We start from the raw sequence: 24,257 nt of genomic DNA, 5'->3' as shown, positions 1-24,257 counted from the left end.
AGTCATTGAAAGTTGGTATATAGGTACAGCAGGCGATGAAGAAGGCAAATGGCATGTTGGCCTTCATAGCGAGAGGATTTGATTATAGAAGCAGGGAGGTCTTACTGCAGTTGTACAGGGCCTTGGTGAGACCACACCTTGAATATTGTGTACAGTTTTGGTCTCCTAATCTGAGGAAGGACATTCTTGCTATTGAGGGAGTGCAGAGAAGGTTCACCAGACTGATTCCCGGGATGGCAGGACTGACATATGAAGAAAGACTTGATCGACTAGGCTTATATTCACTGGAATTTAGAAGAATGAGAGGGGATCTCAAAGAAACATATAAAATTCTGACGGGATTGGACAGGTTAGATGCAGGAAGAATGTTCCCGATGTTAGAGAAGTCCAGAATCAGGGGTCACAGTCTAAAGATAAGGGGTGAGCCATTTAGGACCGAGATGAGGAGAAACTTCTTTACTCAGAAAATTGTGAACCTGTGGAATTCTCTACCACAGAAAGCTGTTCAGGCCAGTTCATTAGATATATTCAAAAGGGAGTTAGATGTGGCCCTTACGGCTAAAGGGATCAAGGAGTATGGAGAGAAAGCAGGAATGGGGTACTGAGGTGAATGATCAGTCATGATCTTATTGAATGGTGGTGCAGGCTCGAAGGGCCGAATGGCCTACTCCTGCACCTATTTTCGAAGTTTCTATGTTAGATCCCCAAATGTCAAGTTGTGAAATCGGTCACTATAGTAGCACCAGAAAAAAATAACAGTAAAAGCTTTCAGATTGTTGGAAAAACCAAACAGGTTCGCTAATGCCCTTCGAGTAAGGGAGCCTGCCACTCCGACCTGGTTCACCCTACTTATGACTACGGTTCCACACTAAATGGGTGATTCTTAATGTTCTCTGAAGTGGCCTTCAAAGTTCAATAATAGCGGTGGCATCAACTGAGGCGGATAAACACAGCGGGAGCGGAGGAGAGCGCAGACCTGAGCGAGGTCAGCACCCGAGGAAGCAAATTCGGAGAGTTCAAAAACAACAAGAAACAAGGAGTGATGTCACAGGACATCAGGTAGGTGATTGGTTGGTGGGTATTAACGTTTTCTCCCTCTACGCTAGGCTGTGGTTTAAAGTAAGAGCTGGGAAGCTATAACACACTTTCTTAAATTAATAACTTAAATAGTTAAACTAATTAATATAACTATTAATAATCATTGAATAAAGACTTTAAATAATTAAATAAATAAAATAAGGCTAGACTAAGATATGGGTGAGCAGGTTGTGTGTCTGGACGGCAGTATGTGGGTGTTTGTAGACAGCGAGTCTATCCTGAGCAGACACCATCTGCAGGAGATGTCTCCATCTTGAATCTCTCCGGCTCGGAGTCATTGAGCTGGAATGCGAGTTGGAGACACTTCGACACAGAAGGGAGAGTTTGGGCAGTTTGCTCCAGACTTCAGTCACACCTCGTAGAGAGGTGCAGGATCAGAACAGGGCTGGTGTGACCGATAGTGTGCAGAGTAAGGGGAACCCGGGTAAGAAAGGGAATGAGGATCCACAGACACTTATCCAATCCAACAGGTACATTGTACGTGCTCCCTGTGAGGATAATGATAAAGACTGTCGGACGGACAGCCTGAATACAGACCATGGCACATTGGACCCTGAGGTTGTCCTAAGGGAGGAGGAGGAGGATAGGAAGCATAATGTGTTAGTTGCTGGGGGTTCTATAATTCGGGGGACAGATAGCATCCTTTGTTAGCAATGGTATGTTGCCCACCAGGTGCCAGGGTGAGGGACATCTTGAACCGGCTTGAAAGGATTTTTGAGAGGGAGGGGGAGGAGCCAGTCGTTGTGGTCCATGTTGGGACCAACAAGTTGGGAAGAGTAGGCAAGAGGTCCTGTTTGGGGAGTGCCAGGAACTAGGTGCTAAATTAAAGAACAGGACATCAAGGGTTATAATCCCTGGAGTATTACCTGGGCCAGGTGCAACTTGGTGCAGGGATAAGGTGGTTAGGGAACACGTGCCCCAAGGGATGGTGTGGGAAAGAGGGGTCCCATTTCATGAGGCACAGGTACCAGTATTGGGACAGGAAGGATCTGTACCGTTGGGACGGGCTCCATCTGAACCCGTCTGGGACCAGGGTCCTCGCGGAAAGGATAAATAGGGCGGTCACGAGAACTTTAAACTAGTTAACAGGCAGGGGAGGGCTCAGGGGGAAATTATATGCGACATAATCACCAGTACTGAGACATGGCTGCAAGACTGTCAGGACTGGGAACTAAATATACCCGGTTATAAGGTATACCGGAAAGATAGGGAAAATGGCAGAGGGGGATGAAGAGAATTAGTGATTAAGGATGAAATCACTTCAATGATAAGAGAGAATTATAAAAAGAGATAAGCAGGCAATGGAGACTTATGGGAAGAATTAAGAAATAAGAAAGGATTTAAGACTGTAGTTGGGAGTTGTGTATAGACCTCCTGGTAGCAGCTCTGAAGTGTTAGATTGTATAAATGCAGAGATTAGGCAAGTGTGTAGCAAAGGCAGAATGGTTTTGATGGGGGATTTTAACTTTCATAGTGGGAAAAGCAGACTAGCACCTGTCAGAAAAGTAGTGAATTTCTTCAGTGTGTCCGGGATAGTTTTCTGCAACAATGTCCTGGAGGCAACAAGGGGGGACAGCCATATTAGATTTAGTAATGAGTAATGAGACAGATTTAGTTAACAGCCTAACTGTGCGTGAACATTTATCCAATAGCGATCATAACATGATCAAATTCAGCTAGTATTTGAAAGGGAGAAATGCGAAACAGCGACTACGGTTCTAGATTTGGGTAAGACCGACTTCAACAGAATGAGGCAGAGACTGTCCACATAAACTGGGCAAATCTGTTAATGGGTAAAATGACAGATGATCAGTGGGAGATGTTTAAAAATTAATGTAATGTGATACAGAACCAGGCTACTTTCTAAATGGTGAAAAGCTAAGAATAGTGGAGGTCCAAAGAGACCTGGGGACCAGGTACACAGATCATTAAAATATCATGAACAGGTACAGAAAATAATCAAAAAGGTTAATGGAATGCTGGCCTTTATAACTGGAGGACTAGAATACAAGGGGGTAGAAAAAGAGAGATATAACGCCTTTCATGACCACAGGACGTCTCAAAGTGCTTTACAGCCAATGAAGTACTGTTGTAATGTAGGAAATGTGGCAGCTAATTTGCACAGAAGCAAGCTCCCAGAAACAGAAATGTGATAATGACCAGATAATTTGTTTTTGTTCTGTTGATTGAGGGATAAATATTGGCCAGGACACCGGGGATAACTCACCTGCTTCAAAATAGTGCCATGGAATATTTTACGTCCACCTGAGAGAGCAGACGGGGCCTCGGTTTAGGGACACGCTTATTTGCAACAGAAAAATGCTCTGATTGGTCCCCTTGGAGGATAAGACACACCCAGCAGTTTCTCCAGAATGTGTAATTAGAAACGCCCTGCCTACATAATCCGTGACTTTGCAAAGTGTAATTCGAGCCATTCTGACTGCCGACTCCAGACAGGAGAGAGCTCACTTGCACAGGTTAAGATCTGCACTTTCCTGTCTTGTCCATTCTAAGGCCAATGAGGATTAAAGAGCAAAGTCTTCAGTGGCTGGAGTCACACCTGACACAAAATAAGATGCTTGTGGTTGTTGGAGACAGCCCCAGGACAACACTGGAGGAGTTTAACAGGCAAGTGTCCTTGGTCCAATCATCTTCAACTGCTTCATCAATGACCTTGCCTCCAAATCAGGAGTGAGGCTGTTTGCCAATATTTCCATAGTGTTCAGCTCCATTCACATGCCTCCAAAAATGCAGCAGCCTATGCCAGCTGACAGCAAGAACGGGATAACATGCAGGCTTAGGCTGATCAATGGTAAGTAACATTTGCGCCAGAAAAGTGCCAAGTAATGGCCACCTCCATCAAGAGAAGGCCCAGCCATCTCCGATTAACCTACAATGACAATCACCCTAACTAAGTTCACCACCATCAACATCACGGAGTCACCAGTGACCAGCTGTTTAACTGGGCTAGGCATATCAACACAGTGGCAGGGGATAGGTTGGGAAACAGTACAATAAGTGTCTCAAATCTTGCAACCACAAAGCCTCCCCACCATCTACAAGATTTAATCAGGAGTGTGATGGAATACTCAGCATTTATGTGGATATGTGCATCTGCAACATCAGTGAAGCTCATCACCATCCTGGAAAGAGCAGTTTATTTGATCGATGCCCCTACCACTGGACTCAATGTCCACTCCATCCATCATCAACACATTGTAGCTGCAAAATGTATGATCCACAGGATGCAGAAACTCAGCACGATTACTTCAACAGGAGCTCCAGCCTCTGCTGCCTCTACCACTAAGGAGGACAATAGCGGTAGTGTCATGGAAACATCAACGCCTCCACATTCGCCTTCAAGTCCCCCAATTCCTGACCTGGAGATATAACATCTTTCCTTCATCAGCGCTCAGTCAGATTCCTGGAAGTTCCGACTTAACACCATTGTGGGAGCACCGTTACCACAAGGATTTCAATGATTCAAGGAAATGGCCCATCATCACCTTATCAGGACAACTAGGTGTGGGCAATAACGATGATTTTTCCAGCGCCACCCACATTCCAGAAGTAAATTTTTAAAAACAAACCATTTTCCATTTTGTACTCTACAAGACTATGTTGCAATATTGCATTGTATAGGACAGGAGGGGTGTAGGACTAAGTAGTAAGGTTATAATTTACTTTTGTATTCACCTTGGCCAAAAAATTGCGGTCTGCGGCGTAGCTCTGGTATACGCCGCGGACAAGCGAAAAGAATAAGCACCTACCTGATGGTGACCCTCCTTTGTAAACTTGCTCTCTGATGCTGCGTGTAGGAGAGCAGCGTATTGGCTCACGGACCCCAGGGACGCAGCACGTGCGGAACCCTCCCTGGGATCACGTGGGCCTGCTCCTCCAATCAGGAAGCAGATCGTCTTTCATTCATTTAAATTACTGCATTACTTCATTACTACAGCCTTTAAAATACATAATGATTCAGCTTTTATCGTCGGAATCCAACTCATTGCTCATAATTTCAACTTCGAAACAAATACTGTGCACTGTGCGGAAAGTTATGAAATGTAAATGTTATTTATAAAACAACCCTGCAGCTTTAACATACACTAGATTTGTCTCTCATTACAGCTTTTAATGTTCCTTGATGCTATTTAATATTTTAAGAAAGCATTTTTTTCATTTCGGGTATCTCCCTACGCAGTGGAAACACGCCCTGCACCTGCTCTCACCAGCCGTAACATTTCCGTTCAATATTGCTGGGCAGTTGGTGAGCAAAAAGCCCAGCTCTCAATATCCAGCAATTAGGTTTTTGGTGGCGATGCGGATGGCCTTCAGGCATGTATTGTGTACAGTTTTGGTCTCCTAACTTGAGGAAGGACATTCTTGCTATTGAGGGAGTGCAGCGAAGATTCACCAGACTGATTCCCGGGATGGTGGGACTGACCTATCAAGAAAGACTGGATCAGCTGGGCTTGTATTCACTGGAGTTCAGAAGAATGAGAGGGGACCTCATAGAAACGTTTAAAATTCTGATGGGTTTAGACAGGTTAGATGCAGGAAGAATGTTCCCAATGTTGGGGAAGTCCAGAACCAGGGGTCACAGTCTAAGGATAAGGGGTACGCGATTTAGGACCGAGATGAGGAGAAACTTCTTCACCCAGAGAGTGGTGAACCTGTGGAATTCTCTACCACAGAAAGTAGTTGAGGCCAATTCACTAAATATATTTAAAAGGGAGTTAGATGAAGTCCTTACTACTCGGGGGATCAAGGGGTATGGCGAGAAAGCAGGAAGGGGATACTGAAGTTTTATGTTCAGCCATGAACTCATTGAATGGCGGTGCAGGCTAGAAGGGCTGAATGGCCTGCTCCTGCACCTATTTTCTATGTTTCTATGCGTACATTGACAGACCGCAAGTTCGAGATTTGGCGCTGGAAATATCGAGCTTGCGGTGAATTTCAAAGGCATTATGATAGCGACCGCAAAATCTGGGCCAAACCTCTCAAAACTTTTTTTTTAAAGACTTATCTGGGGTTGAGATGTTCGACAATGTCTTGATTCAAGTGACTGCTAACTATTCAAGTATTGCTCAGGTGACTTATGACATCATCGAAGTGCCAGATTTCCCGTGCAGCTCTATAAATGTTCCCTCTGATTTTTTTCCCACTTACCCTTTTATTGCTAAACATGATGAATCATGGTAAGGTATGGTCACAGGGGAAGATTCAGCCAGTTGGTGTCTCCCAATTGACCATTCTTCATGTCGAAGATTGCCCAAATCAACAGAGGACAGTTTCTCCTCACCTGAGATCCACAGAGATATCTTTTCTTTTCAGTCAGGGGAATCATGAGTGGGACTCTCAGCCTCTCTCCAGTTATGGTATGCAGATAGAAATTGTAGCACCCCAGCACTATATAACTAAGGTTGGTGATTTCAGCAGAAACTCGAGATAAACTTTGGATCATCTTGATTTTCATAGCTTAGTGCTATACCACATATTGGACTTACACCGTTGACCTATTGGGACGAGGTGGTTCGAAAGAAAGGCAATCTAGATTGTTAAAACTGTATTTTAGTGTGTAGTCGGGTAAGGAATTATTGAAGATTGTATGTAAAACTATGATAGGAAAATTAACTTTAGATTTTGAAGGAATACATAGAAAAGGCTGAGAAGGCCAATAAAGTCTAACCTGTAGAAACAAACACATTCCGAGAGGCAGAGAATACACTTTCACAGAAGCCAAATGCTCGGGAAGATGAAGGGATCAGCTCACACAGCAGGCAGTCTGATAAGGGTTAACAAATGAGGCTGTGCTGTGATCGAACTGAAATTCCCGTTCACAAATGTTTCTGTGCTTTGTGAATTAAATGTTTCCGATGCTGTAACAAATGTGTCTCTGCCTTACATCTGTGTTATTTGTGGCAGTTAAATCACTATCACTTTAAAAGATACGTTAAAGACCAGCCCACTAGGAATCTGTATAAAGACCGGCCAGATCGTTGGAATTTTGAAGATTCTGTCTTGGTCGACTAAGAACAGACCTTCCCCTGCCGGAATAAAATCGTTTCAAACCTATCTCTTTGAGTCTGTCATACATCGAGAGCATCGATCCATTATTTCAGTGGATCCACTCGGGAGAAAGGGAGATTTCTCCTCAACATAGTGCTGCATCCTTTAACCCATATTACATAAACCAAGAAATTTCTCAATTCAAATTAAGATAAGTCAAGGGTATCCGGAAAAATACAATCAAATGCATCCTGATAATTGTCTAGCTGTAGAATTTAACTTGGGATATTTGTCTAAGTTACAGGTACTATATAAATGAAAGTTATTGTTATTACAGCCCCTTGTAGTTTGCAGGTTAAAAAGCATAAAAAAGATGCAGAACAAAACACGAAGAAACTAAAATATTTGCCTCCGACTGCACAGGATCAACTTAATGATAATATTTGCTCAAAAAAATTAAAATGTCAAATCAAACATACTTCAGTCATTTCAAATTGAATTAAAAATGTAATTGTCTGCCCCGCAGGGTGCAATCCAACTTTTCTGGTTAAGAAACATATTCAGGAATAGATAGCACAGCAATGTAATTCTGGTATCATGCAGAGCAGAAAATATTGCAGTATAACATCAGTATATACTACAGAGCACTTTGGGAGAGAAATTGGGCTACATAGCGCCTCTTGGGGGCGCCTGTTAACGGGGCACAAATCAGTTTGCGACTGGGCAAACCGAGAATAGCGCTTCCCGCTAAGTCCCGCGGTGGTTTTGCGGCGGCGGTAACAGGTAGCGTCCCGCTCTGCTGCGCCCGGAGATGCTGGCGTCATCACCGTGTACAGTGCCCCGGAACAACAATTGCCCCACGCCCCCTGGTTTAGCGCCTGGCGCTGCCAACGACAGCTTCAGCAGTGGGGTTTCAGTCGGATGTCGCTGGAGGAGCGCTATTTAAAGGCAGCAGCATCCGCAGAAGTTTTAGTCAGCCAATAATGGGATAGAAATCCCGGCCTCCCCAGGTCCGTACGGAGCGTCTACAGACCCGGGAAGGCATTTTGAAAAGCCGGTTTTCAGCGCATAATGTGCACACCTACTTTTTCCAGGCGCAAATGTTTTAAAACACACAAAAACATATTAAAATAAAGTTATGAAAACATTTTATTGTTAAAAACCCTCCCCACTATGGTAAGTTTATTTAAGGCATAATTAAAAAAACTTTTGAAAACATCGGGAAAATATATATTTTTTATGACATTAATTACTTTAATTTAAATGAATCTTAAATATGTAGTGTATATTTTCTATTTTTTATTAGTGTTTTGGGTGTTAAGGGAGGGTTTCTCATTCATAATAATGGGAACACCAACTTAGAGTTCCCATTATTATGAATGAGAAAATACTGTACCTTGATTGGCTGCTCAGAGCCATGTGACTGCAGCTCCACTTACGTACGTCTCTCCGAGCACGCGCTGCGACACACAGGGAGAGGAGGCCTGTGGACCGGGATCTCGAGCAGGCGCAGCAGTTTCAGGTCGGTGCACATTTTTTCTCTAAAATCTAGTCGAACGCCTGCGGTAAGGAGAAAGCGGGATTTCTGGGCCAATGTTTGCTTCTTGGTTTCAAATAGACAGACAGGTGTTTTGACCAATTTGAGCGATTTGCAATTGAAGGAGTGTTCTGCTCTTAAAGACTCCTGACTTTAATTGAGGGCAGATTTGAAACTGCAACATTTATATTATTTCATGGGGGTTGTGCTGGCACTGAACCTCGCGCTCCAGCATTACTGTCGGAGTCAACTGAGGCATAGAGAAACACTGCAAAATGTGGCCCCTCAGGGCTCTCAACAAGAGACCTAACCTCCCAGGGTATTCTGGCAGCAGTTCTCCTACATCAATGTCACTGAGGAATAGTGTATTCGAAGACTGCACTTCAGCAAGGACGTGGTCACAGAGCTCTGCCACCTCCTGCAACCAGACCTCGAGCCTCAGACCAGGGTGAGGACGACTCTCTCACTCAAGGTCACCATCGCGCTCAATTTCTACACCAGCGGATCCTTCCAGTGTGGAACAGGAGACATCTGCAACATCTCCCAGTTCGCCGTGCATTGCTGCATCCACAAGGTCACAGATACTGTCGACAGAAGAAGGAGAAGGGACAACATTTCCTTCCCCTTCACCAGAGAAAAGCAGCTGGAGCGTGCACGTGACTTTGCCAGGATAGCGGGCCACCCCATGGTGCAGGGCGCCATTGACTGAACCCATGTCGCTTTGCAGGCACCGCATCACAATCCTGAGGTATTCCGTAACTGCAAAGACCACCACTCACTGAATGTGCAGTTATTGTGAGACCACACACAGCGAATCCTCACCGTCAATGCCCGCTATCCTGGCAGCAGCCATGATGCATTCCAGTGTGCCAGCTTTCTTCCATCCACCACATCAAGCCCGCAGCTGGCAGCTCGGAGACAAGGGCTATCCGCTCTTCACCTGGCTCATGACTCCCCTCCGCAACACCAACACTCCTGCCCAGCACTCATACAATGAGTCATGCTGCCACCAGGAGCATTCACTGAGCAGACCATCAGAGTACTCAAGCAACGGTTCCGTTGCCTTGATCGCTCGGGAGGAGCCCTCCAGTACTCGGCTGAGCGGGTTTCGTATTTCTTCATCTGCCACCTGGTGCACAACTTGGCAATCATGAGGTTGCAGCCACTGACAACCAGCATAACTCCGCCACCTCAGGAGGAGGAGGAGGACAAGGCTGAGGAGCAGGAGGAGGATGAGGGCGAAGAGAAGCAGGAGAAGGAGGGGGAGGACAAGGAGGAGAGGGAGGATGAGGAGGAGAATGAGGAGGAGGGGGAGGATGAGAAAGTGGACAAGGATGAGAAGGTGGATGAGGATGAGGGGGAGGATGAGGATGAGAAGGAGTAGAAGCAGCAGCGATGGAGGAGGGAGGCAGGCATTCAATCGGCCGTCTGCAAGGTCGGTCCGCGAACACCTCATCAGAATTCAGTTTCAGTGAATTCCACGCCAATTTCCGGTTGCTCTGCACGTTTTTTTAAAAATTCAATCCTGGGATATGGGCGTCGCTGGCAAGGCCGGCATTTATTGCCCATCCCTAATCGCCCCTTGAGAAGGGGGTGGTGAGCCACCTTCTTGAACCGCTGCAGTCCGTGTGGTGAAGGTGCTCCTACAGTGCTGTTAGGGAGGGAGTTCCAGGATTGTGACCCAGTGATGATGAAGGAACGGTGATGTATTTCCAAGTCAGGATGGTGTGTAACTTTGAGGGGAACGTGGGGGTAGTGGTGTTCCCATGGACCTGCTGCCCTTGTCCTTCTAGGTGGTAGAGGTTGCGGGTTTGGGAGGTGCTGCCGAAGAAGCCTTGGCGAGTTGCTGCAGTGCATCTTGTAGATGGTACACACTGCAGCCACGGTGCGCCGGTGGTGGAGGGAGTGAGTGTTGAAGGTGGTGGATGAGATGCCAATTAAGTGTACTGCTTTGTCCTGGATGGTGTCGAGCTTCTTGAGTGTTGTTGGAGCTGCACTCATCCAGGCAAGTGGGGAGTATTCCATCACACTCCTGCCTTGTGCCTTGTGGATGGTGGAAAGTCTTTGGGGAGTCAGGAGGTGAGACACTTGCCGCAGAATACCCAGCCTCTGACCTGCTCTTGTTGCCACAGTATTTATGTGGCTGGTCGAGTTATGTTTTTGGTCAATGGTGACCCCCAGGATGTTGATGGTGGGGGATTCGGCGATGGTAATGCTGTTGAATGTCAAGGGGCGGTGGTTAGACTCTCGCTTATTGGAGATTGTCATTGCCTGGCACTTGTGTGGTGTGAATGTTACTTGCCACTTATCAGCCCAAGCCTGAATGTCGTCCAGGTCTTCCTGCATGCGGGCATGGACTGCTCCATTATCTGAGGAGTTGCAAACGGAACTGAACACTGTGCAATCATCAGCGAACATCCCCACTTCTGACCTTATGATGGAGGGAAGGTCATTGATGAAGCAGCTGAAGATGGTTGGGCCCAGGACACTGCCCTGAGGAACTCCTGCAGCGATGTCCTGGGGCCGGGATGATTGACCTCCAACCACCACAACTATCTTCCTTTGTGCTAGGTATGACTCCAGCCAGTGGAGAGTTTTACTCCTGATTCCCATTGACTTCAGTTTTACTCTGGCTCCTTGATGCCACACTCAGTCAAATGCTGCCTTGATGTCAAGGGCAGTCACCCTCACCTCACCTCTGGTATTCAGCTCTTTTCTCTGTGTTTGGACCAAGGCTGTAATGAGGTCTGGAGCCGAGTGGTCCTGGTGGAACCCAAACTGAGCATCGATGAGCAGGTTATTGGTGAGTAAGTGTCGCTTGATAGCTCTGTCGACAACACCTTCCATCACTTTGCTGATAATTGAGAGTAGACTGATGGGGAGGTAATTGGCCGGACTGGATTTGTCCTGCCTTTTGTGGACAGGACATACCTGGGCAGTTTTCCACATTGTCGGGTAGATGCCAGTGTTGTAGCTGCACTGGAACAATTTGGCTAGAAGCGCAGCTCGTTCTGGAGCACAAGTCTTCAGCACGACAGCCAGGATGTTGTCGGGGCCTATAGCCTTTGCTGTATCCAGAGTGCTCTGCCGTTTCTTGATATCACGTGGAGTGAATTGAATTGGCTGATGACTGGCGTCTGTGAAGGTGGGGACCTCAGGAGGGGGCTGAGATGGATCATCCACTCGGCACTTCTGGCTGAAGATGGTTACAAACGCTTCAGCCTTGTCTTTTGCACTCACCTGTTGGGCTCCACCATCATTGAGGATGGGGATATTCATGGATCCTCCCCCTCCTGTTAGTTGTTTAATGGTCCACCATCATTCACGACTGGATGTGGCAGGAATGTAGAACTTCGATCTGATCCATTGGTTGTGGGATCGCTTAGCTCTGTTTACAGCATGCTGCTTCTGCTGTTTAGCCTGCATATAGTTCTGTGTTGCAGCTTCCCCAGGTTGGCACCTCATGTTTAGATACACCTGGTGCTACTCCTGGCATGCTCTTCTACATTCCTCATTGAACCAGGGTTGGTGACCTGGCTTGTTGGTAATGGTAGTGTGTGGGATATGCCGGGCCGTGAGGTTACGCCCCCATCATTTCAGCAATTCCCCATTCCATAGCAGAGCCCCAAAACTAAAATGAGATACAGCATCAAATAGGCAACATTCCAATTACATTTTTTATCATAAAACATGAACTGCATATGTATGTAATATATATATATATAAATTGACTATTCACCCTTGTACAAAACATATCCCCTCCTAACACTGCCTTTACCTATCCGAGAGCTCCTCCGCAGTGTCCCCAGTGTCTCCAGCAGGGCTGGTGGAAGGCTGCTGTGTGTCAGGGCCAGAGACTCAGGTGGTCTTGCAGGACGTTGTTGACCAGCTCTAGGCCTGGAAGGCCCGGCTATAGACTGCACCACCTCAGGCTGGGCGGCAGTCTGGGCTGGCTGGCTGACCGGCAGCGACAAGTGCAATGGCGGAGTGTCATCCTGAGAGAGGACAGCAGGTTCCTGCTCCACTGACCCAGTGTCACTCCCCCGGGGCAGCACCTCAGCATCCCTAGCAATCTGCTGGAGCACAGATTGCTGGGCTGCTGTGACAACGTGAGATCCCCGGTCGACTGTGGTGGGCCCAGCGGCGATGGCAGCAGACAGGGCTCACATGGCATCCAACTGAGACTGCGTGAGAGCAATCTGAGACTCGATGCCACCAACCATTGTCTGTATTACAGCACTAAGACGTTGCGTTGCTTCCACCTGTGCTGCAATGGAAGCTGCCACATCACCCATGACACGTGTCATGAGGTCTGGGTCCCCACGGTCTCTCTGGGAGTCCACCATCAACTACAGACTGGAAATGATGTGCTCCATGGTGTGCGCAGAGCTCTGTGCAGTGTTGGAGACGGACTCCTCCACGCTCCTTACCATTGGCGAGAGGCTCTCGGACACCCTTGCCATTGCACCGATCATCTCCAAGTGCATGGCCCATCACCCTTCTTGTGAACGCCTCCCCATCGAGGTCCTTATCTGAGTCCTGTGCAGTAAAACTCGCACGCAAACTCTCCCTCCAGGGAGCTGGCCCCTGAGCTACCCTTTCCCCTTGGCCTTGCTGCAGTCCACTTATCCCCAGTGCATCACCCAGTGCAGATCCCTCTACAAAGCTAACCTCTAACGATCGCGTCGTGCCAGTCTCTGAGGTGGTGCCTGCGGGTGAGAGATGCAGTGATGTGGTGCTTGGGTCCTCCTCCTCTTCCCCTTCCTCACTCTCACTGGGGGGCTCAGGGACTGGCTGGTCATCTGCCGGCAAATTACCTGAAAGCATATAGGTGAGGGCAGGGGGGCAGGAATGGAGCAAGGAATGCAGACAGTATCAGGAGCTGGAAAGTGATAAACGCCTTCTGGTATGAGGGGGAAGTGGGATGAGAAAAAGAGAGGGGATGAAGATACCGTTGTTGCCCCCAGCGGGGTTGACATCACTGACGGCCACGGCGCCCACCACCTGCTGCCCAATCAGACGCAGCACTCGCTCCTCCAGGTCGGAGAGCTGCTGGAGATGCACATCACCCCCGCCTGTCCTCTGCTGCTCCCTCCCATTGTGGGCCATCTTGGCCTGCAAAGGACAGAAATGTGTGCGTGAGTCAGAGTCCAGCTATGTGTCTGGGAGATATACCTGCCGTCACTGAATAGCTGTGAATGTAGAAATGAGGAGGTAAGTTTGAGTAGTTGCAGATGTTTGGTGGGTGAGTGGTGGGGGAGGGGTGATCTGCACAGGGTGCACAGACAGAGGTTCAGAGGCTGGTATGTTGGGCTTGTTGAAGCATGTATTCAATTTGACCACCGACTGAGGTCGCTGAACTTCTTACGGCTCTGAGTGAGGCTGCGTTTGACGACACTACTGGCCGAGACCACCTCTGTCATTTCCCTCCACGTGGTCCTGAAGACCTGGGGCAATAGCCTCCTTTCACATGCCGGGAAGAGCGTTTCCCTCCTTTGTTCCACTGCCCCCACCATGCGGCGTCGTTAAACCGACGAGCTCTCTCACTTCGATCTGTATTAGGAGCAGCCATAGCCATGAGGTATGTGAGTTGGTCTCAGGTTGAGTTCAGTTGGAAGAATGGTAAAAATGAGCAGCTGCAGCTTGATAAAACCTCCCCTTTAAGAGCTGGAATGAGCCAGTGTGAAAGATTGAAGAACGATTGCTGAATTCAAGTCACCTGAAATTCAGTAGCACTCTGGTGTTAATGTCCCTGTGGCGCCCTACTGAGGTCATTAGTGCTTGATTTACCACTCCCCTACCTTCATGGGGTGCTAAAGCCCAATTTAGAACTCTTTTTGGAGTTCACCTGCAAAAACATAAAACATTAAACGGTGCCACCCTACATCCGGTCCAGGGTGTCCTTGGAGATGGAGCACGCGGTGTCCACCGGTACGCTCGCGGCCTTCCGCGAGAGGTGGGCACCGGAGGGACTGGAGTGCATCATCACGCCCGGCAACCAAATTTTAATTTGATTTTACGTTTTAAAGTTTAATTTGTTTTCATTGCCGGTGCTTTTAGTGTCCCCCTCCCCTTTTATAGGGGGCACTGGAAAAATTTGATTTTAGCGCCCCAAAAAAAAACGGTGCCACCCGACCTGGGTGACACTCCAGACATTTACAAGGCCCTTTTTTTTTCCCCCTTTTTTTTTGTGTTTTTCTTTTTTTTTTTTTTTTTGGGAGCCCAATTTAGAAGAAGTTAAGATAACTTTGCACCTGGCGCTAAATTTTCTAAATTTTAAAAGTTGGCACTACCAAATTTAAAAGGTCTATATGGAGGCTTATAATTCAAATGTATTTCTAAAATATTGAACACTGCTTTGGGTTAAGTCGACATCAAGGCAGCTTTTGTCTTTTTTTATTTTTGAGGTGAGGCGGACCCCAGTTCTCGGGAAACCAGTGTTGCCCCGGAACAACTCGCAGTCTAGAACTATTCATTAAACACTTCAATCCAAATGTACTTAGAAATAAAAATGTGTAATTTTTTTAATTTTTCACTTGCAATTCGTATTTAGAAAATTGCCCACCAGCTTCACCAGTGAGCAAAGAGCAGGAGGAAGGAAACATACAAGGGTCATTGTAGGGCATTTGCATAACTCCGTGCAGCCATTTGGCATCAATAGAGTTCTAGGAAACAGTCCCGGAAGCCCTCTTGGGTAGGAATGCTGTGAGTCACAGGGAACCAAATCAGGAAAGAAAGAAAATAGAATACTCATAAAAAATGGTTTATTGATCATGTAATGTGAACATAGCCCGGAGGGTCACACTACCAAAAGGTCCCTGGATCTGCCTGAATGGCTGTTACTGCTATATCAGCTATAAATATCTAATTTACTTCAATACAACTCATAGATTCCTGGAATGATATAGCACAGAATGTGGCCATTCGGCCCATCGTGCCTGTGGTAGACCTATCCAATTAATCTCACTCCCCTGCTCTTTCCCCATAACCCGGTAAACTGAATGAAGTACTGAATTAGAAACAAATTTTGAATTTATTTTGAGCGTTGCAGTGATGATTTCAGTTACAGCCAAATACCTTCGTCTCACACCCAATCATCAGCAAACTCTCAAAGTAAATTTGAAACATAGAAACATAGAAAATAGGTGCAGGAGTAGGCCATTCGGCCCTTCGAGCCTGCACCACCATTCAATAAGATCATTCCCTCAGTACCCCTATCCTGCTTTCTCTCCATACCCCTTGATCCCTTTAGCTGTAAGGACCATATCTAACTCCCTCTTGAATATATCCAATGAACTGGCATCAACAACTCTCTGCGGTAGGGAATTCCACAGGTTAACAATTCTCTGAGTGAAGAAGTTTCTCCTCATCTCGGTCCTAAATGGCTTACCCCTTATCCTTAGACTGTGTCCCCTGGTTCTGGACTTCCCCAACATCGGGAACATTCTTCCTGCATCTAACCTGTCCAATCCCGTCAGTATTTTATATGTTTCTATGAGATCCCCTCTCATCCTTCTAAACTCCAATGAATACAGGCCCAGTCGCTCCTCATATGAAGATAAATGTATTAAGAGAAGATTTGCTCTGCAACATGGATTGATAACTTACTGTGTTATTTACCTTGTAACACCAAAATACTTATGACAATAGCATCAGATCAGTATGTATCCTCACACAATTGGTTTAGCAATCATCTAGACTCCTCTGTAAAGAACTGTGCCAATGCAGGACGGGCAGACCTGAGTTCCGCTGCCAACTCGCACATCATTCACTGGCCAGGGAAAAGCGAGATCTGCACTAGCATCCTCACACACAGGCACAAAGCTCCCTCGCGATTGGTTAAATTGTAACTCTAGTAGACTGCCAGTTGCCTGCTAGCACTAAAAGAATATCCCTGTTAATATTTAAAAGATTCCTAATTTTGTTTAGAAGGTTCCCAACTGGTTCAATGCAGCTTCCATTGATGTTGAGCCTTTCATTGATGCAGCTTGTGGGGAATACCCCACAATCGATTGGATAAATGCACTGTGACATTTCAAACAGAATCAAAATCACATCATGCTTCTGAATTGGTACACAGACATAATAAATATACAACTTCTTGTACTGCATAACAAATATACAACTTCTTGTACTGCATAACAAATCTTTGAAATGTTTGTATTAAAATTGGTAATTTGGATACAACTTTAGCTTAGAATTTCCTGGAAAGTTTCAGTGCAATTATGTGCAAAAGTGGAGTTGTGTCATTCTTTTCCAAGGAAATTCGCACATATCATTTATACCGGTTTTATGCTGAAATGTCATTTCAAGCTAATTTTTTCAATTATTTACACTGTTTCTAAAATATATTCACCAAAATCCTCTGCCGTAAATCTCAGTCCTCCATGGCAAAAGACCAGATCACGCAAGCTTCCTGGATTTCACCAAATTATCAGTCTCAGTACAGCTGAAGTTGTTTGGACCCCGTTCACCCCTCACATATTCAGAAGGACTAAGCAGCGGGAACAGTTTTCCTGATGTGGATGCCCCTGTTCTGTACCATAATGGGAGAGGTCGAGAAAGGCAAGAGTTTGTGAGAATGAGGTGCATGGCAGAGGACACAGCCCTCTTGCTATCACACTATCGGTGGTGCTGCGTTCCCACTTGTTTCAAACCCGTTTTTACATTCCAGTGTCGGCAAATGAGCTCTGCAGGAAATGTTGATGGAAGCTCCCTTGGCCAAGATCGGCATGGAATTCGGAACACTTTTGACTAATTTCTGCAAAAGTGCGATCCAGGATTCTTGGAGCCTTTGCGTTTTCAAAAACATTTACCAATAGTCTGATGAAGAGTCATCGACCCAAAACGTTGACCCTGCTTCCTCTCCACAGATGCTGCCTGACCTGCTGAGATTTCCAGCATTTTCTGGTCTTATCCCAGATTTCAGTATTTTGCTTTTTCACAAGTAGTTTACTTTTTCTAGTTGGGTGGTAACCATATCATCATCATAGGCAGTCTCTCGGAATTGAGGAAGACTTGCTTCCACTCCTAAGATGAGTTCTTTGGTGGCTGAACAGTCCAATGCGAGAGCCACAGACCCTGTCACAGGTGGGACAGACATTCGTCGGGAGAAGGGGGGGGTGGCACCGGTTTACCACCTGCTCCTTCCACTGCCTGCACCTGAATTCTTCACGCTTGCAGCGATGAGATTCGAGGATCTCAACGCCCTCCAGGATGCACTTCCTCCACCTCGGGCGGTCTTCGGCCAGGGTCTCCCAGGTGTCAGTGGTGATGTCGCACTTCACCAGGGAGGCTTTGAGGGTGTCCTTGTAACGTTTCCGCTGCCCACCTTTGGCTCGTTTGCCGTGAAGGAGCTCTGCATAGAGCAATTGCTTTGGGAGTCTCGTATCTGGCATGCGAACTATGTGGCCTGCCCAGCGAAGCTGATCTAGCGTGGTCAGTGCTTCAATGCTGGGGATGTTGGCCTGGTCGAGGACGCTAATGTTGGTGCATCTGTCCTCCCAGGGGATTTGCAGGAACTTGCGGAGACATCGTTGGTGATATATCTCCAGCGACTTGATGTGCCTTCTGTACATCATCCATGCCTCTCATCCCTGCAGGAGGGCGGGTATTACTATGGCCCTGTAGACCATGAGCTTGGTGGTAGGTTTGAGGGCCTGGTCTTCGAACACTCTTCCTCAGGCGGCCGAAGGCTGCACTGGTGCACTGGAGGCGATGTTGAATCTCCGTATCAATGTCTGCCTTTGTTGACACAAGACACACAAGACACACATATTCTCCCAAAAAGTGACACATACAGGTTGTCTATTTCTTATTGGTCAGTGGGTATTTCATGCAAAATCTTTGAACGTTTCTAAGTCAAGGTACTGGGCAATTTCTGTTTTACTCAATATGGACAGTACATTCTCACCCCATAGAGATAATTCCACTTACCAGAGTCGAGAAAATTTAGGCCCAGATTAGCAAAGCCAAGTCTTGCGAACACCCAAGTGTACATAGATAGTCCTGGATTTTAAGCACTGAAACCATGTGGCTTACCAGAACTGCTTTCTTTTGCTTCTCCAGCTAGGACTATCTTAACCAATGGGGCATTCCCTTAGAGTCAAACTGAGTGGGAGAAATCCCTTAATGAGCCAGGCTAGCTGGTCCAGCATTAACGGTGCCCTGGAATACTATAGACTCTGATTCAAATATCGGATTACCAACTTTACAACAGAGGGTTGACTTCAGTCACCTGGTTTGTTATTTTGGAGCAATTTTGACTCCATGGAGACCTCATTTGTCGGTTGTCTAACAATCGTTAAATGTGCTGAATAAAGCATATTAAGATCAGTAACATTAAATTCAAAACAATTCCATCAACTCTCAGATTTCCATAAAACAATTAAAAACAAACAATTTAAATCAGGAAGAACTTACTTGCAGTGGTAAAAACAATTTCCTCGGAAATTGCTGTCCCCAGTTCATTGCTGGCGTAACAACGATATTTTCCCTGAAAAGTTTTCAAATTTCCGTTGTTGTTTTTGATTGTAAATGTTCCTGAGTTTACAGTTGTGGTCACTTGGGAGTCCTGCAATGGATCATATCCTTTGCCATCTTTCGTCCAATTAAAACTAAGATATAAACAAAGCAAGGTTTAATGAATTTTCTGAGGTGTACACTTCGGGATAGATATTGCCGGATTCCGCCGCAAAGTTATTATTTAAATGAAGTAAGATTGCAAAGTGCTGCAGTACGGCAGGACCTAGGGACTTGTGTATGAAACACAAAAAGTTAGTATGCAGGTACAGCAAGTGACCAGGAAGGCCAATGGAATCTTGGCCTTTATTGCAAAGGGGATGGAGTATAAAAGCAGGGAAGTCTTGCTGCAGATATACAGGGTATTGGTGAGACCACACCTGGAATACTGCATGCAGTTTTGGTTTCCATATTTACGAAAGGATATACTTGCTTTGGAGGCAGTTCAGAGAAGGTTCACTCGGTTCATTCCGGGGATGAGGGAGTTGACTTATGAGGAAAGGTTGAGTAGGTTGGGCGTCTACTCATTGGAATTCAGAAGAATGAGAGGTAGTCTTATCGAAACGTATAAGATTATGAGGGGGCTTAACAAAGTGGATGCAGAGAGAATGTTTCCACTGATGGGGAAGACTAGAACTAGAGGGCATAATCTTAGAATAAGGGGCCGCCCATTTAAAACAGAGATGAGGAGAAATTTCTTCTCTCAGAGGGTTTTAAATCTGTGGAATTCGCTGCCTCAGAGAGCTGTGGAAGCTGGGACATTGAATATATTTAAGACAGAGATAGACAGCTTCTTAAACGATAAGGGGATAAGGGGTTATGGGGAGCGGGCGAGGAAGTGGAGCTGAGCCAATGATCAGATCAGCCATGATTATTGAATGGCAGAGCAGACTCGAGGGACCATATGGCCTACTCCTGCTCTTATTTCTTATGTTCTTATGTTTAACCTTTTCACCTTACTGCTCACTGACATCAAATCCTGCTCTGAAGTTAGTGACTCATGCATTCCCACCCACACTGGAAGCCCTGCTGAAGCTCTGTGAACATTAACAGCTATTTGACCCATGGCAGTCACCTCACTTGGAATTTTCCTGGAAGGTTTCGGTGTAACTATGGGATAAGAGTCGCGTTTTTCTTCCAAAAAAATTAGCGTATATTTGATTTACGCCGGTTTTATACCGAAACATTGCTTCATGCAAATTTCCTTGTTCGTTTGATGCCGCTTGCAATATATGCCTGCCGAAACCCACTTTTAAACTGTTTATGTAGTCCCCCCCCACCCCGCCGTACAAAAGAACAAATGATGCGAGTCTGCTGCATTTATGAAAATAAATGTGTAGATTTATGACCAAAGATTTAGGTGCCGCACAACCCAATCATCTGATAACACAACTGAGATTTTTGGAACTTGATAGCAATTTTCTTCCGATTTCTTTTAAATTTTCTTACTGAAATTTGCACAATACTTAACTCAAGTGCTGTAACTCTCAGTGCACCTGTCATTTTTTTGTATCACCCCAGCCCCCTGCCCACCCCCCATGCCATCGCCACCTCCCTCTACGCATTCAGAAGGACTAAGCAGCTGGAATGGCCTTCCAAATGGATACCCTGAATAATCAGAGAAGATTCCGAGTGAGGCATCATCACAGAGGACAGCACCTCCGCACTCGACTTACATTTATTTTATGCCGGTTTTACATTCCTGACTTATACAGGAAATTTTGATGCAAGTTTCCAAAGACAAGATTACCACAGGAACTGCATAAAGTTCAGCTTAATTTCTGTGTAAGTGCGATGCAGGAAATTCAAGGCCGAATATGAGCTATGTCAACTGAGGAAAATTAGATTATTGAGACAGCAACTTAATGAATACTGGTTAATCTCTTGTTGCTTTGTCTCACAGCGAGGAATAACAATCTGTTTCTAAAAAATCACATCTCTCACTCCTTTCAAATCTCCAAATCTTATTGCTGCGCGCTCCATCCTACTGTTCATCTTCCACCATTGTTTTATCTCTCTCGTTCTCTCTGTGGCAGTCACATGTCATTATGGTGTGTATCTCTCTACTTGTCCCCAACTTCGTTTCTCAGTCTTGGCACCAGTCTCTCCTTCCCTCTGTCTTCTATATGTTTCCTAATCTCCTCAATTTCCATCTCTTATCTTTTTTACAGCCCAAGATAAATAGCAACAGAACAGAACAATATTCAATGTTAAAGACCTTGAGCAAGGTGTGAGGGGGCGTCTGTGGGGCTTACAGAAGAGCAACAGATAGTAATTAAAAGTGACAGAAAGAGAGGTTGGAGAATAAAGTTCCGGACTAACTGCAATGGTAGCAGAGAGACTATCAAATTGGAAATGGCGAACTATCATGGAGCACAAACTAAGCTGAACTTCCTCAAAGGAATTTTGTGAGATACACTGAAATAAGTGTTTTTAATTTTAATTATTGGGTTGCTTTATACTGAATGTAAAATTTGATTGAATTCTCATCCTTCACACCCGACTGGCACTCAGATGGATCACTTCCAGCCGTGGCTCAGTGGGCAGCATTCACTCGCCCCCTGAGTCAGAAGGTCATGGGTTCAAATCCCACTCCAGTGACTTGAGGCCAAAAATCTAGGCTGACACTCCAGTGTAGCACTGAGGGAGTGCTGCACTGTCGGAGGTGCCCTCTTTCGGATGATATGTTAAACCGAGGCTCTCAGGTCGACGCAAAAGATCCCATGGCACTATTTCAAAAAAGAGCAGGGGAGTTATCCCCGGTGTCCCGGCCAATATTTATCTCTCAATCAACATAACTAAACAGATTATCTGGTCTTTATCACATTGCTGTGTGTGGGATCTTGCTGTGCACAAATTGGCTGCCGCGTTTCCCACATTACAACAGTGACTACACTTCAAAAAAGTACTTCCTTGGCTGTAAATAGAAACATAGAAAATAGGTGCAGGAGTAGGCCATTCAGCCCTTCGAGCCTGTACCACCATTCAATAAGATCATGGCTGATCATTCACCTCAATACCCCATTCCTGCTTTCTCTCCATACCCCTTGATCCCTTTAGCCATAAGGGCCATATCTAACTCCCTCTTGAATCTATCTAACAAACTGGCCTCAACAACTTCCTGCGGGAACGAATTCCACAGGTTCACAATTCTCTGAGTGAAGAAGTTTCTCCTCATCTCGGTCCTAAATGGCTTACCCCTTATCCTTAGACTGTGACCCCAGATTCTGGATTTCCCCAACATCGGGAACATTCTTCCTGCATCTAACTTGTCCAGTCCCATCAGAATTTTATATGTTTCTATGAGATCCCCTCTCATTCTTCTAAACTCCAGTGAATACAGACCCAGTTGATCCAGTCTCTCCTCATATGTCAATCCTGCCATCCCGGGAATCAGTCTGGTGAACCTTCGCTGCACTCCCTCAATAGCAAGAACGTCCTTCCTCAGATTAGGAGACCAAAACTGAACACAATATTCCAGGTAAGGCCTCACCAACGCCCTGTACAACTGCAGTAAGACCTCCCTGCTCCTATACTCAAATCCCCTAACTATGAAGGCCAACATGCCATTTGCCTTCTTCACCACCTGCTGTACCTGCATGCCAACTTTCAATGACTGATGAACCATGACACCCAGGTCTCGTTGCACCTCCCCTTTTCCTAATCTGCCGCCATTCAGATAATATTCCGCTTTCATGTTTTTGCCCCAAAGTGTATAACCTCACTTTTATTCACATTATACTGCATCTGCCATGCATTTGCCCACTCACCTAACCTGTCCAAGTTACCCTGCAGCCTCTTAGCATCCTCCTCACAGCTCACACTGCCACCCAGCTTAGTGTCATCTGCAAACTTGGAGATATTATACTCAATTCCTTCATCTAAATCATTAATGTATATTGTAAATAGCTGGGGTCCCAGCACTGAGCCCTGCAGCACCCAACTAGTCACTACCTACCATTTTGAAAAGGACCCGTTTATCCCGACTCTCTGCTTCCTGTCTGCCAACCAGTTCTCTATCCACGTCAATACATTACCCCCAATATCATGTGCTTTAATTTTGCACACCAATCTCTTGTGTGGAACCTTCTCAAAAGCCTTTTGAAAGTCCAAATACACCACATCCACTGGTTCTCCCTTGTCCACTCTACTAGTTACATCCTCAAAAAATTCCAGAAGATTTGTCAAGCATGATTTCCCTTTCATAAATCCATGCTGACTTGGACCGATCCTGTCACTGTTTTCCAAATGCGCTGCTATTTCATCCTTAATAATTGATTCCAACATTTTCCCCATTACCGAGGCTAACCGGTCTATAATTACCTGTTTTCTCTCTCCCTCCTTTTTTAAAAAGTGAAGTCCAGTGGTCATGAAAGGTGCTATATAAATGCAAGTGTTTATTTTTCTGTTAAAGGCATGTGCCACGTACAAAACATTTAACCCAGCAAAATGAAACAATATTGTTCACTAGTAACTCAATGCTGTAAATAAATGCCATAACACAAGCGCACAGATGGAAATACTTACTGAGGTGCTGGATTTCCTCTGCCTTCACACTTGATAATGAAATCATCTGTTGGATATACAACGTGCTTCTTGGGCGATTGGTCTGTTATAGTTGGAGGCTGCTGAACTGGAAACATATTTTAAAGTATAGAATTACTTAGATTGCAATAATGAAATAAAAAGGTCAATTATAATTCAAAATCCGTTAACCATTCCCATTAACAGCTAAATAATTCTTTTCAAAGGTTTATGCGAACAAAATTCAAATGCAAATATGCAAAATTGAGGCACAAGAGATTAAGTTGCAAAAGCTGCTGTCATAGCCGAATCATGGTAATGAAGTTTTAATGAATAGTTTTTATAAATCCATTTCCCAGAGTTATCACTTATAGATGTATGAAAATAATTTGAAAAAGCTGCCTGTAATGTTACAATTATTATAATTCTCAGAACTATTCCCTGCATTGCATACAAAATTGAAGAATATTATTTCTTAGCTTGGGTTTATTTTTAAAACCAAAGATTATGGTTGAGAAGATTCGTGTAGACATTTAATTTTAGTGTCTGCTCATGGTGATCTAAAAAT

At 45.5% G+C, this 24,257-nt stretch overlaps 1 protein-coding gene across 2 annotated transcripts in view; it reads right to left on the bottom strand.

Moving 5' to 3' along the window:
* Positions 1-24,257, bottom strand: part of LOC139277131 (neural cell adhesion molecule L1-like protein) — a 759,673-nt gene that overhangs the window by 581,083 nt on the left and 154,333 nt on the right. For both annotated transcript variants that reach the window (XM_070895152.1, XM_070895153.1), the window contains exons 3-4: positions 23,693-23,798; positions 19,067-19,260 (exon numbers count right to left, since the gene is read on the bottom strand). In XM_070895152.1, coding sequence (XP_070751253.1) covers positions 19,067-19,260; positions 23,693-23,798 — 300 coding nt within the window. The remainder of the gene's footprint in view (positions 1-19,066; positions 19,261-23,692; positions 23,799-24,257) is intronic.

Source organism: Pristiophorus japonicus, chromosome 12 (genome assembly GCF_044704955.1).
Source record: "Pristiophorus japonicus isolate sPriJap1 chromosome 12, sPriJap1.hap1, whole genome shotgun sequence".
Lineage (NCBI taxonomy): Eukaryota > Metazoa > Chordata > Chondrichthyes > Pristiophoridae > Pristiophorus > Pristiophorus japonicus.
This window is presented reverse-complemented; position numbering and strand designations above follow the sequence as displayed.